Genomic DNA, 15,337 nt, shown 5'->3' on the forward strand with positions numbered 1-15,337 from the left:
AATTTTTTTTTAATGATGATCAAGCATCAATAAAAGCAACGTTTTTCATCGTTTGTTATCATCAGAACATCATCTTTGGCTTTTATATTAATATGGAAATTGAAAAATAATGCTCAATATGCAAATGCGTTTTTCTCAAAACGCACGGTTTATACATGATACTTTTTGAAATGTTGGCGTTGATTTCAAGGTTGATTTCATAAACCCAGTCACGAAATATTCTAGCAGAGCTGGTTCTGTCAGAATCCTGCTAGAACGTTAGAAAATTTCTGCTAGAATGCTGTAAGAATATCCAGTGCTGTAAGAACTCTACTAGAATCCTGCTAGAACGTCGTGACTGGGAGAAAAACCGTCCAGCCGAGGGGTCCACTTTGTTCTCTGTCCCTCTCAAATCTGTAACCCCTAAATATCTAACGTCAACGCGCGATGACAGCCCGAACCGGTTCGCCTGCAGTGCTGCCAAACTCCGTAGAACCGCTTCCCATCGTCAAAGTCAGGGAGGCTGCTGGCCCTAGCCAAAAAGAACAACCAAAAAGAATCGCTCGCGATCGTCATCACTGTCAGACCACACAAATAGGAAAGGAAAAAAAGGAGTGCTTGTGACTTTCAGCAGGGACAACGAAATCTGGCTCCGGGAAAGTGGTGTCTATAATCCTGCGCGCGAGGGAAGAAAGGAATTCGGAGTGAAAAGTGATTCGGCTTTTGAGCTTGAGGAAGAAAAACAACGCGCATCGGGCCTCGAAGAAAACGCCCTGCGATTGGGGCTCTCCTCTTGGCAGCAGCAGCAGCACAAAGTACCTACTGTCAGCAGCACACAAGAAAGAGAAGAGACCGGAAAATTTTCAAAGCAAGAAGCACAAAAAGTGAACAAGTGGATTTTCAATGTTTTTTTTCGCTTCTCCGTTTTTTCTCTGCGCGTTGGATTTTTGAGCTTTGAACCGATGAGTTGGTGCTGCTAGAGCGTGTGAATTTCCGGGTGGAGGACCGCGTTCCGGAGTTGGACTGGTCATCGGGAGCAGGAGAGCAGGGAGGCGGATTTTGTTGATGTGATTTGTGCATGAGTCACTGCCCTGTCGGAGGAGGAAGAGCAGCGCAGCAGCTTTGTGTCCTCCCATCTTCTCAGTAAACACGGCAAGAGGGGAGACCGGGGAAGGTTAGCTGCTTCACTTTTGGCAAATTGTTAAGTAATTAACTCCTTCCTACTCGCGACGCAAGAGTGCTGTGTGTGTGTGCGTTCGCGCGAGTGTGTATGTGTGTGCAGCAGTATTTGACGACGACGACGACAAGGAGCGTCCGGGATTAATCAAACACACAAAAAAAAGAAGGAAGAAAAAAGCACAAAAGAACGCGAAGAAACGACGTCGAGCGTACACATAATCAACATAATCAAAGAACGGAGAAGAGAGCCCCCTCGAGGCCAAAGTCATCCAGCAACAACAACAACAAAGGGTGAAGCAAAGGGGGATTTGGCGTTGCATGGTGCCGGAGTCCGCCGCCGTGGCCAACCCGTAGCGTAACCCCATTCCCGGAAGCAACGTTAAACGACAGACAGACGGGCAGACAACAAAAATGACCGAGTACAAACTGGTGGTGGTCGGTGCCGGAGGCGTTGGCAAGTCCGCCCTCACGATACAGCTCATCCAGAACCACTTTGTGGACGAGTACGATCCGACCATCGAGGACTCCTACCGGAAGCAGGTGGTGATTGGTGAGTAGTGTTTTTTTAGTTGTAAATTTTGGTGGATAAAACTTGCTTTTGAAATACTGGAAAGAGCAATAATTTAGTTTAAAAATAGCAAATTATTCAGGATTTTTTGTTGCTTTACATGGTTATCAACAGTATTTATCCAAATTTAAATTTCTGGTTTGTACACCTCCTTGCCCTGATAAAATGTTTGACCAACAGGGTATTGTAGCCAAATAAAACTACAAAAAATCATGCAGACCTCCTAACCTGGTTGCAGCACTTGAGAGAATCTAATAATAATAAGTACGGAAAAAATTACATAGTAATTACAGAGGAGGACTGATCCTCAGGGTGGAACCGCTGTCCTAGAACTTGTTGCGGTAAGATGTTCCAAGCTTCGCTCGCTGTTTTCGCATTCTGGGCCAAATTGCCGAGGAAGATAGTCGCCAATGCTCGCTCCAGTTCTTTGTCTACAGGATCCTGTACGGCTGGCTGAGCCTCGTACTGCGCCAAGAACTTGGACTTCATCATCGGTTGTCGTTTCTCAAATTTTTGTGTTGAACATTTTCTTCAAACAGCCGTTGCTACGGAACTGTCTGGGTCTCGGTCTGGGTCCAAAGGCTAGAGGCAGTAGGTTCGAGTGTTAGCCAACGAATGACTTACAAAAAAGCTTAATCAACTCATTAACTCATTCAACGGCGGCTTCTCCAACAGAACCGGCAACTGGCCGTCCTTGGCAAAATGTCTGTTTCGATGGCAACGCTTGCACTTCGGTCTTTTCGCAGTTACTGGTTTCGTACGACGAACGCAGTCTTCTTCGACACCGAATACATTTCCTGCAGTAACTTTGTCTTGATGCTGTCCCCGGGGTAACGGTCCAGGGATATCAATTTTTGCTTAGAATCCTCCGGAAGATCAGCGAATAGACATCAGCGCTGATGTCAAATCTAACGCCGCGGTGTTAATGGGCGGTGGACGCGATTTCATTCCCGAACCACATGCCGCAAGGGTCGTCGTAATCAACTAACGTAGAAGATCTACATCTACCAACTATCCCGGACGGTTTTTAAACGACGAGAGACTGACTATTAGGATGGCTCGAGATGGTCGATTTTTCAGAGCATGTTTTTGCCTTCCTCACCTCAATGAGGAAAGGCTATAAAATCACTCGAAAAATGAACTTCTTTATTCGACCTCGTAGACCCACCTTCACGTATACCTATTGACTCAGAATCAAATTCTAAACATATGGTTGTGCGTGTGTATGTCTGTAATTCCGTGCACCGAAAAATATGCACACGATTATCTCCGGACTGGCTGAACCGATTTGGACCGTTTTGGTCTCATTCGATCCATCTTGGGGTCCCACAAAACCCTAGTTAGTATGATGAAGTTTAGAAAAGAGCTTCAAAAGTTATGCTAAAAAAACATTTTTTTTGCAAATCCGTCGTGAATCTACTTACTTTTCCTGTCATTCTTGAACGACGAAATAGCCTACTTTTCTGTACCAAAAATAACAGAATCGAATAGCAACACTTTACAAAATAAATGCTGAAAAGTTCTACTTTTCAGCACTCAAATGGGTGCTGAAAAGTTGAACTTTTCAGCACTTGTTTCGAAAAGTAACACTTTTCAACATTTTTTTGATTTAAACGATTTATTGACAAAATACATGAACATTTGACATAAAATTTCACTCAGTGTGTGTTTTTTTGGAATAGCAAAAAATGTTGTATGGAACTCGTTGCAAAACTTGATTTTTTCAGCACTCTTCGTATTTATCCAACTCGGTGAACCTCGTTGGATAAATGTACGACTCGTGCTGAAAAAATCCTTTTTTTGCAACTTGTTGCATAAACTACTATTTGAATAAAGCCCGGAAGATTGTAAAAAGGGTGGTTTTGCCTTCCTCACCTCACTGAGGCAAGGCTATAAAATCACTCAAAAATTGAACTTTTTAAATAAGCCTCCCAGATATACCTTTACGTATACATATCGACTCAGAATCAAATTCTGAGCAAATGTCTGTGCGTGTGGATGGACGTAGAATTTTTTTTCTCACTCACTTTTCTCGGAACTGGCTCGACCGATTTTGTCCGGATCTATGTTTTTGGATTTGCCTTCAGGTTCTTTAAGTCTTTTTTAAATTTCATCCGGCTTGGTGCAGTACTTTAAAAGATATGTTCGAAAAACTGTTGATACTAAAAAGGGTCATTATTTACATAATTTGAAAGCTCCGGCGGATAGCTGTCGGAACTTTACGCTCAGTGCACGCACACAAACACTGCAGTGCTTTCAAATGGTTCATTAAATTTATCATACCTAGATGGCAGCACTCAGATGTATAGTGTCTTTACTAAGTAAGCGTTAGCCAAAGCTTTCGTAGTGTGTGGTTGCAAGGCTTTTAGGAGGAAGGCAGCAACCACCTTCCGGTGGATTAAGTAACGTTTTTGTAAGAAAGCCCGTCATGCTATACATTTTTAAAAGGTATATAAAAGATCTTTTCAACGAGCCCAAACGTTGAAGATTTGAAAATCCTATCAGAAGTTATAAGCAGCTTAAGTGTTATTTATGCACTTTTTGGAGGCCGGATCTCAAATATTCTGATGAAAACGTTGTCCGGATCTACCATGCGACCTGTCATTTGTATCCAGGTTTTTAAGCAAAGCTGGCGTTCGAATGGCGAACATCCGAAATGTCAAAATCGCGCAGTAGCACCAACATTAGAAAACAAATGTGGCTGTCATGCCATGGCACACTTTTTTTTCGGAATATTGGTACCACTGCGTGATTTTGACATTTCGGACGTTCACCATTCAAACGCCATCTTCGCTTAAAAACCTGGATAGGTAATCAAAAGACCTTTCCAATGAGCCTAAAACGTTGAAGATCTGACAACCCTATCAAAAGTTATAACCACATAAGTGTTATTTATACGCTTTTTTAGGCCGGATCTCTGACATTTTATTATTTTTATTTTAAGTTTGTCGTATACTATCAGAAAACACATAAAATCTAGTACTTTATTCAGGAAATCATTAACAACAATAACAAGTCTGTTTGTCCCATCGTTGAACTTCTAAGCATAATTGTCCCACCAAGTATTTTCTATCACAAAATAATGAGTTTTACGAAGCATTTTATCTTGTTTACCTGTTTACCCGCAAGAGGCAGGCCAAGAATTGATACCTAAGAGCATGCAATGGCACTGATCTTGTTGCGGTCTCTTCGGTTGACGTCCAGCTAAGGAACATCCTGGAAGGAAAGCAACTAACTACATCCGTAGTTCTGTTGGATCATCCGAATTATCTTGATCAGAACAGTATAGCTGTGGTTCCTTGCAAGTGTCCTATTTTCTTACCTCCACGTTGGATTGGTTTTCATGATGACCTAGCTGGTGGCCTGTGGAAACGGCTCGTAAACCTTTGACCACCGGCGGGTCAGAATCGAGACGACTAAAAGAAAGGGGCGCGCCTATGTGGGAAAGGGAAGTAATTTGTGATTGTAGACGGTATTGTTTTGATTCGCAGTATGTTGAGTCAACTGCTGTGGATGTACCTGAAACATCGCACAACGTGGTTTCTCTTCTCTTCATTCTCAGCTACCACCTATCTCCTATTTTTATTTTGCTCTTCTGATTCCCAATTCTTCACTGATTCTTCTATTTAATATCCAACATTTGATTTTAATTCTACTATCTTTTGATTCTCTTATCTCTCAAAGCTTTTCCACTCTTTTCTATCAATTGATACTGCTGTAACAAACTTTGTTTTGTTTTTTTTTTTCCTTAAAAATATACTTTTCCTTAATGTACTAGTAATATCAAGTCTATTTATCATTCGCCTAATCTTTTTTGATTTTATTGCGAATTTATTTATTTGAATAATTCTTTATCTGTCCTATAAATTATCATTACTATAATCTAAGCTTGTTTTGTATCTCTATTTATTAACTATTGTCTAATTTTACATCTAATACATCTAGCTTCTCATTTTTATTCTTCAAAATACGCTCATCATTCTCTTACTATTGATACTTGATTTTTATAAAATAAATTCTCTTTTACTGTCTATTGTTTTCAATCTTCACCCTTTTTCAAACAAGTGAGGTTTGAGCCCTTACTCAATTTATGGAATGATCAAAGAATTAACACAAATATTACTATTGTACTTTTGAAAAACTTTTATAAAATGCTTAGGACCAAAAATTGTAACAAAACACCGCGACAAAAGAAATAGCAACAGATAAACAGACTCAACAATAGGGAAGATTTCAGGAGAAAACAAAACACAGTGAAATAACAACTAGTTTTTGAATTCAAACGAAAAAAAAAAATAGTTTTTTCTTTAATGAAAGTTGATAGGCATACTGTAAATGGTTAGGCGCTTATACTTACATCAAACCCTACTTAATGTACCACCCCCGGCCGAGTTAAAATGCGTAACCGGAAAAGAAGGTGTGCATGCCTGGCACGAACACTCAAAGCGTGTTCTAGCGTGCTGCTCGTACTGACTCAGAGCAAGGGTGAGATGTAGGTGTAAGGGCAGTGCGTGTTCGTCGGGAACCTGGTGCATAAGATCGGTCAAGGCCCGTTCTTACACTGAAAATTGCGAATCGCGAATTGCCTTCTAAGATTTTTGCACGCTCTTGATGAGCGTTCAAAACGGACGACAAACGCTCGAAAATGGCAGGACTCAATCGATGTCGAGGGATAATGCTTCGAATCGCACGACCGCCGGACTTCAGTCTAACAGGGGCACTTAAATATCACACACGTCAATGCGGCCAGGCCTGCTGCGTGAAGTTAACCGCAGAGTTGCTTCGTTGAAATGGGTTGAGTTTAAGCACGGAGTGTTCAAAACAACAACACAATTCTGAATCTACAGGGGAGGAAGAAGCGTGGGGACACACCATTGGATTTTGGTTTTCTGGCAATTATTCGTTGAGAGCACCATGCTCAGAAGTTTCAGTACTCCGGGACAATGTGTCAGTGCATAATAGAGTGTAACAAAAATGACTTTTTGGCGGGCATTCAAGGGTTTGTTCCGGTGGGCATACTAAGCCCAAATCCAAAATATGAGCTTGATTGGACGTAACAGGAGCTGGCGCTCCGGCCTTCAATTTTAAATGGGATTTAACCCGTAAAAAAAGATTTTTTCAAAAATGTCACTTTTTGAGGCATTTTGGCCACTGAAGCGTTTATTTTCAACATCATTGGCGTGTAGGCCAGATCCTTGCGCATCTTTTAGTATATATAACATTGAAATTTGGAGCACTCTGGAGCTCGGTACAGACCTTCAAAGTTTGGCATTTTTTCGAAAAATCGGCCCCGGCAAAATCAAATGGCGTCTAGGGCGTCGCGAGGCGCGACGCATATCTTTTTTGCCGGGCCGATTTTTCGAAAAAATGCCAAACTTTGAAGGTCTGTACCGAGCTCCAGGGTACTCCAAATTTCAATGTTATATATACCAAAAGATGCGCAAGGATCTGGCCTACACGCCAATGATGTTGAAAATAAACGCTTCAGTGGCCAAAATGCCTCAAAAAGTGACATTTTTGAAAAAATCTTTTTTTACGGGTTAAATCCCATTTAAAATTGAAGGCCGGAGCGCCAGCTCCTGTTACGTCCAATCAAGCTCATATTTTGGATTTGGGCTTAGTATGCCCACCGGAACAAACCCTTGAATGCCCGCCAAAAAGTCATTTTTGTTACATCCTAGTGCATAACGTTGTACCGAACAAAGGTAAAAGCGGCCAGGCCTACTGCGTAAAGAGTTTGTCGCAGATATGATTCGTTTAACTGGGTTTAACTTAAACAAAACTGTTCTCCGGGGTAAAACAAAGATAATACTCAGCATGGTTTTACTTTTTTTTTATTGCCACGCAACCCAGACGGTGAAACGTGTTTGTTGGACATCCTGGATACGGCCGGTCAGGAGGAATACTCAGCCATGCGAGACCAGTACATGCGAACCGGGGAAGGCTTTCTGCTGGTGTTTGCAGTAAACAGTGCCAAAAGTTTCGAAGATATAGGTAAGTTGTGGGTTTGCAGGGATCATTTGGGGAATGAAATTTGAACGGTTTTGTTGGAATCATTTTTTTTTCTCAGGAACGTATCGAGAGCAAATTAAGCGCGTCAAGGATGCCGAAGAAGTCCCCATGGTTCTCGTTGGCAACAAATGTGATCTCCAGGCATGGGCCGTCGATATGAACCAGGCGAGAGATGTGAGTGTTAGCGTGACTTGTAATATGAAATGATTGTTCTAATTGTTTTATGCTTTTTCTTTTGTAGGTGGCGAAGCAGTACGGGGTGCCATTTGTCGAAACGTCCGCCAAGACCAGAATGGGAGTCGATGATGCCTTTTACACGCTCGTTCGCGAGATTCGCAAGGACAAAGAAAGAGGGAAGAAAAACAAGAAGCACAACAAGCTTGGCTCGAGCCGTCGATTCAAGTGTCGGTTGCTGTAATTTTTTCAAATCTATTTTATTTTTTCTTGTGAAAATCAAGTGCTGCCCAATAATCACGTTTTACATCATGATCTACGACGCAAATGAAAAAGAAAAGAAAAATTAAAAAAAAAACAAGAAAGTAACGGTTTGCAATGAAATTGGCTAACCTTTTCCAAGACCGCACAAACTAACACTCAGATATGCAGTGTTGTTACCGCCTCTTTGTAATACTTTGCGGGGAAAGATCATGGAATGCATGAAAAGCGTGGTAACAAACGGAAGATTTAATCTACATTTGTCTGCTAATACTTTAGATTTTTGCTATTACTGTATCGAAATTATATTCTTGTTACGCAAAACAACAGAGCGAGCTAGACGCGCGCCCGTGCGCAGAACGAGAGAACGAATCCTGTGCAAGAGAAACGCGCACAGGAAGAAAGCAAAAAGAGACGTAAATCATAAGTGAAAATTAGCTTTAGACAGAGACAGTAATGTTTTTTATTTTTATTTTTCTACACTATGCAATGTATTTTAACTTTTATCATTTTTTTATCAATCAATAGCGCTAAACATTATCGGTAACTTAACCGACAGTCGAAGGATAATCTGCAGTCACAATCGTTTATCTGTTTTTCTGTAGTTGCAATTGTTTTGTCTAAATAAATCTCCTGACAAAAAAAAACGGGAGCAACCAATTCTCATGAGCAATCCTTTAAAAAACCAACACAGACAGTACCAATTTCAGCAACTTCCGCTCACATTGTTCTCTCAAAATACCGTTTACACACACATACACAAGTGATAGGGATTGTTTCGTTGATGATCGTTTGAACGAGTTGCTTTTTATCAGTTTCTACTAGATTGTTTTACACCGTATTATAAACTATGTGAATAATTATAACAAAACCGTGAATTCGCATGCACAACAATTCTTATAAACAGTATCAAATCCAATAAACATTTGCTTATAAACACCTAAAAACATTCAAAATGTTTGCTATCCTATAATCCAGTTCTAGCATCAATCAGGAAGCGCCGATTGCAACCAGAACAGTGTTGTATTCGATCTGCTTTTTACACGCAAAAAAAAACATCAGATGGTACCATCTTAAAAATGCCATCTTCCACAACCTCGCTAACGCTAGAGGAGTAAACATGTCTATCCTCTAGCGTTAGAGAGAGAAAAAGCCCAAACTGAAAGTTTACTCAACACACTAACACTCAAAACCAAGTCTAAATCGTGAGTATCATTGTATGTTGTCAAAATTAATAAAAGCGAAAGCACATTTCGATTATGGATCGGCTGTTTAACACACAAAACCGCGCGCAAAACAAAACAAAAAAAAGAAAATGCAACTCGGGGTAATGAAATGAAAGATGAAACGAAAAGAAAAAAAAAATAAATTGATGAGACAAAAAATTCCAAAACTTTCACACATCCATTTGAAATGAAATGAAGAAAACAAAACTAAGGAAACAAAAGCAGGCATATTTTAGTAAAAAGATTCAATCGGGAAAAAGTGAAGAAAGCAAGAAATAAAAGGGATGAACCTGTTTAGTAATTATTACAGAAAACAAACTAATCTAGGGGAACGAACAGTACAGCGTTCTACTTAAGCATTGGTGGTCTACGATGATGCACTACTCTCGACGACTGCCTCTACAATTCAACTAAAAAAACTACATCAAAGAGCTTTGCAGTTATCGAAAACAAGTACTGTACGTGAGAAAAACACAACTATATTAACAACCCGCGCGAGCGCATAAGGTAGACCCTATTGATGATTAAGCAAATCACTGTAAAACGACGAATGTAGCAAAAATATTGAATAAATAAAATTGATGAAACATATTCAATCTAACAAGACTGTGGACTTGCCTTTTCTATTTGAATTTCCTTTTCGAGACGATTGATTGAGCTCAAACTCAACCCAATTCAACGAATCAACTCTGCGGTAAACTAACGGCAGTAGGCCTGGCCGTTTCAACACCTCAACACGCAGCCATCAAATAAATTCATGAAATTTGTATGTAGGGACCAGTACGTAGCTCCAAAAGAAAGGGGTCAAGAAACAACATAACGAATAGCAGAACAAAGGAGAGGGAGAGATTTCTTGTGGCTTTTCTTCACCCTCTCTGCTGCTGCCCATTTGAAATTTTCCTTATATCAAGTGCGTACTTTACATCAAAATAAACGTGAGCAATCCTCTACCAAAACCGGAAATGGATTTTATTTGTATTTTTTGATTTGGCTCAAACTTTGTGGGGGCCTTCCCTATGACCATACAAAAATGGTATGTAAATATTCAAACAGCTGTAACTTTTGAGTGAATTTTCTGATCAATTTGGTGTCTTCGGCAAAGTTGTAGGTATTGTTGAGGACTTTTGAGAAAAAATAGGTACACGGAAAAAAAATTGTAGATTTTTTAATCAACTTTTTTTTCACTAAAACTCGTATACGTATTTATTGATTTTCGAGATTTTTTGATATGTTTTATGGGACAAAAATCCGCATCTTTTGAGCCACAGAGAAACATGGTCAAAAAATCTGCCGCCGAGTTAATCTTTTCGAAAAAAAAAATAATTTTTAAATCAAGACTAGCATTTTAAATGGGCGCAATATTCAATGTTTGGCCCTTTTAAAATGTTTGTCTTGATTAAAAAAAAATTTCAAAATATTTTTTTCGAAAAGATCGAAAAATTTCACAAATATTTCATATATTAACATTGCTAAGGCCGATGCAAATATTTAAAAAAGTTTTTGTCCCTCGGCCGTGGCCGAGGTCAAGGGGGGGGGGGCAAAAAAAAATATAAAAATTTAAATACCAAGCCATAGTCTTCACATTTCAATGAAAAAAGTGTTTTAAAATGCATTTTACACTAGTTCAGTTGTTTTGCAATCATTAGTTTTCAAAAAATCTAAGATCTGACAAAAACAAAAATTGTATCGAAAAAAAAGATTTTGCATCGAACATTTTCAAAAAATCTTAAGATTTTTTAATAAACCCAAACATGCTAAAAATGATTTTAAACGCAGAAGAATTTATTTTAATTTGATTTCAGCTGGTTGCACTTGTATTTTCATTGAAATTTTGAAGTTTATTGTAAAAATATTTTTTTTGCCCCCTTATTTTTCTGGCCAATTTTGAAGGGGGGGAGGGGGGGTGACAAAAACTTTTAAAAATATTTGTACCAGCCTAATCGGACCATTAGTTGCTGAGAAAATGGTGGGTTATTTTGGTGAGATTGAGAAAACTTCAATTTTCGTGTTTCTTTTTCTTAAAGCGGCTCTATTTCAGCAACCCGTGGTCCAATCTTCAATGTCTCTTAGACAATTTTATAGCAAATTTTCTGAACTTTTCAAAAAAAATTTTTTTTTTTGGAAACGATCACTCATGGTCAATGATTTTAAAAATGGAAAAACTGCAAATATTTCGCTAAAATCAAACTTTTGGTGGCTATATCTTGAAAACGGAGCCCTTTATCAAAAAATCCATACAGTACTTTTCGATTGCAAATTCAATTTTGCATTAAAAAATAATGTCAAACTTGGTTTTGCATGAAACTTCGTTTTTTTCCAAAAATCACTGTTTTTTCAAAAATTCATAACTCGGTGTCAGATTTTTTGACCATGTTTCTCTATGGCTCAAAAGTTGCGGATTTTTGTCCCCTAAAACATATCAAAAAATCTCAAAAAAAAAATTTCCGTGTACCTATTTTTTTCTCAAAAGTCCTCAACAATACCTACAACTTTGCCAAAGACACCAAATTGATCAGAAAATTCACTCAAAAGTTACAGCTGTTTGAATATTTACATACCATTTTTGTATGGACAGCAGCCAAAATTGTATGCTGACTTGTATGGGTGAACCAATGACGCAAAATAGCTTATTTGGTCATAGGGAAGGCCCCCACAAAGTTTAAGTCAAATAAAAAATACAAAAAAAAAATGGTCGAAATCGGCCGATTTCGTAGAGAGTTGCTCGAGTTAGTCAATGTATCCTAAATAATTGTGTCCAGAAAATCATTCCCCAGGATAGTTCCTTTTGCGAAGAATTGAGTCGCTAAGTAAATAAAAAAAAATGATTATTTTTAGAATATTTCACAAATACAAAACTAGACAGCGTAATTTTTCCTTCTTTTTGACAATAATTCTTGAGAAAATAATAGAAAATATAAAATCATCATCATGAATTGTTCCCTCCTTTTTAAGTCATGTTAAAATTGTCGTGAAAGCTATTTTTATTTTCCAACAAAGGTAAATTCCAGGTAGGTTAAAATTTAAATTGGATTATGGGATGGGATTATTTCAACAAAAAATATTATCAGAATTGCTTTCAAGAAGACATTCTAAGCGGGTTTTAAAGTGACAAAAACTGATTTTTCATTTTTGATAGAGAGGACAACTCTCTTGACTTAAATACAATAACTGCTAACAATAGATTAATTTTCCCTTCTATAACACTTGAAAACTCAAGCTTGAGAAAAAGGAGGAATTTTCATACAAATTTCCCTTTTTCCCGAGCTTGGGAGTTTGGGTGTTAAAGAAGGTTTGATTTCCAAAAAAAAGTGTCCACGTGGGTTATGGATGGTCCTGATTTTGACATCCCTTTTTGAAAGGGTGACGCCGGGTGAACTTGAAAAAAAACTGATAGAAAGTATTCTTTTGAGGGATAACTCTGATTTTGAGTGTACAGTGCAGTACACCCTAACCAAAAATCATGATTTTCTGAGTTCAATATCCTTCTTTTCAAACGAATTTTTCAAATCAATCCATATAAACATTTTTAAGGTTGTAGTACCTGAACTCAAAAAATCTTAAGAAAAAGTGGGATATTCAACTCAGAAAATCATAATTTTTGGTAAGAGTACAATTAAAATGCGTAATGTCTGTGCGAAGAAACCCCAGATTTTAGTTTTTCTTATGAACGTGTAGATATAACCCAGTTTTCGGCGTACCTACACGGTTACTGAAAATCGCACTTTTGGGAGTTCAGAAATCGCACTTTTGACAGTTCGCTTAAACGAACTCAAAAAAGTGTGATTTCGCGAACTCGAAAAATGGTAAAAATCGCCAAAAAACGAGTTCAGTTAAGCGAACTCCCAAAAGTGCGATTTTGGACTTAGCGAAATTTTTGAATTTCGGTTGAAACGTTTCGTCCTAAATATTTATTTATTGTTAGTTTGTTTTTGTGCTCCGGAGCTTCGGGTTGATTTTCAGGTAAGTAAAACGGATGGATTTTTCGTGGCGAAAAGGACGGATTACTGGACAAGAATGTAAGAGGAATCCGTCCACCGGTGGACGGATTCCCTTCCAGTGTTGGCGAAAAAGTTCGGTCCATCGGTGGACGGATTACGGCACAAGGTTTTGTGAGAGGAATCTGTCCGCCGGTGGACGGATTACTTGTCGATGTTGGCGAAAAAGTTCCGTCCACCGGCGGACGGAGTACTGGACAAGGTTCTGCAAGAGGAATCTGTCCGCCGGTAGACGGATTGCCTGCAAATGTTGGGGGAAAGGTTTTGCAAGAGGAATCTGTCCGCCGGTAGACGGATTGCCTGCAAATGTTGGGGGAAAGGTTTTGCAAGAGGAATCCGTCCGCCGGTGGACGGATTATCCGTCGATGTTGGCGAAAAAGTTCCGTCCACCGGCGGACGGATTACTGGACAAGGTTTTGCAAGAGGAATCTGTCCGCCGGTAGACGGATTTCCTGCAAATGTTGGGGGAAAGGTTTTGCAAGAGGAATCCGTCCGCCGGTGGACGGATTACCCGTCGATGTTGGCGAAAAAGTTTCGTTCACCGGCGGACGGATTACTGGACAAGGTTTTTCAAGAGGAATCCGTCCACCGGTGGACGGATTGCCTGCAAATGTTGGGGGAAAGGTTTTGCAAGAGGAATCCGTCCGCCGGTGGACGGATTACCTGTCGATGTTGGCGAAAAAGTTCCGTCCACCGGCGGACGGATTACTGGACAAGGTTTTGCAAGAGGAATCCGTCCGCCGGTGGACGGATTACCCGTCGATGTTGGCGAAAAAGTTTCGTTCACCGGTGGACTGATTACTGGACAAGGTTTTTCAAGAGGAATCCGTCCACCGGTGGACGGATTGCCTGCAAATGTTGAGGAAATGGTTTTGCAAGAGGAATCCGTCTGCTTGATTAATTATATATTTACGCTTAATGCTAAAAATTTCGTCCACCTTCGTCTTCACCATTCCCCTTAAAATCCATATTCATATTCCTCCTTAACTCCTTAAATATCCCCATAATTTTTTCCTTAAAATCCCCTTCACCCTTCCTCTTATTCCTTAATCATCCACTTTAAAATCCATCTTCCATACCTTATTATTAAATCACACCACCCAATAATTAATCCCTAATTACACTTATTCTTCCAACTTCCTTAATCTCTTCAACTATACTATTCCACCAATAACCATATCCCCTCCCCTTAACCTTTCTATTCTTTCAAACATTCCCCTTCCTCCTCTTCTATACTTTATCTTCAATCAACCCATAATTATTCCCCTTAACTTACCCCTTATTTTTTCCACTTCCCTTCACTCTTCCACTACATTATTCTTCAATAACCCATAATTCTCCTTTAACCCTTCTACACAAACTTATTCTTACACCTTCCCCCCATTTCCTCTCACATTAATTCTAATTCATTAATACATTTAAAACACTTTATCCCCTAAATCAAAAAAAACAAAAAACTTCCCAAACTCCCCACTACAATCCTCAAACAATCCTCAAAAATAACTCATCATATAATTTTTCATTTCCCCCCTCCCACTAATCACTTCATTATAACCAATCCCTTACACTACAACACACCCACACACTTATCCACTCCAACACCCCACCACCCAACACCCCCCAACCCCCCCCCCCCCACACACACCACCCACACCCCAACAACAAACCCAACCCCACACCCCCAACAACACAACAAAACAAAAACAACACAAAAAAACACCCCCACACCACCCCACACACACACCACTCACATCACCACTCACACAAACCCAACCCACAACACACCCAACCCATTATCCACCAATCAACTATTCTCTAAATTCTTTCACCTAATTTATCCCCTAAACCCCCTCTCAACCTTTATCTACCACATCTCTTATTTCCTCTCCTCATATTTCATCTTCTAACTTTACATTAATCCACCATTTCCAAACCCTTCCATC

General features: G+C 39.4%; 2 protein-coding genes across 2 annotated transcripts in view; one reads left to right on the forward strand and one right to left on the reverse strand.

Annotated features, from left to right (window-relative positions):
• The window catches only part of LOC120422275 (mucin-19), a 476,122-nt gene that overhangs the window by 316,150 nt on the left and 144,635 nt on the right, over positions 1-15,337 (reverse strand). The gene's annotated exons all lie outside the window — the stretch shown is intronic.
• Positions 492-8,820, forward strand: LOC120431910 (GTPase HRas). The gene is made up of 4 exons (XM_039597041.2): positions 492-1,708; positions 7,580-7,720; positions 7,797-7,912; positions 7,980-8,820. The coding sequence occupies exons 1-4, from the start codon at positions 1,570-1,572 to the stop codon at positions 8,154-8,156; spliced, it is 573 nt and encodes a 190-aa protein (XP_039452975.1). The 5' UTR covers positions 492-1,569; the 3' UTR covers positions 8,157-8,820.

This window comes from Culex pipiens, chromosome 3 (assembly GCF_016801865.2).
Source record: "Culex pipiens pallens isolate TS chromosome 3, TS_CPP_V2, whole genome shotgun sequence".
Lineage (NCBI taxonomy): Eukaryota > Metazoa > Arthropoda > Insecta > Diptera > Culicidae > Culex > Culex pipiens.

What these genes read in the sequence shown, in the direction of transcription:
- LOC120431910 (XM_039597041.2), top strand. Translation starts at nt 1,570, where the DNA reads ATGACCGAGTACAAACTGGTGGTGGTCGGTGCCGGAGGCGTTGGCAAG. An exon ending in CCGGAAGCAGGTGGTGATTG is followed by an intron (nt 1,709 to 7,579) that starts GTGAGTAGTGTT and finishes CACGCAACCCAG; the next exon opens with ACGGTGAAACGTGTTTGTTG. An exon ending in ATATGAACCAGGCGAGAGAT is followed by an intron (nt 7,913 to 7,979) that starts GTGAGTGTTAGC and finishes TTTCTTTTGTAG; the next exon opens with GTGGCGAAGCAGTACGGGGT.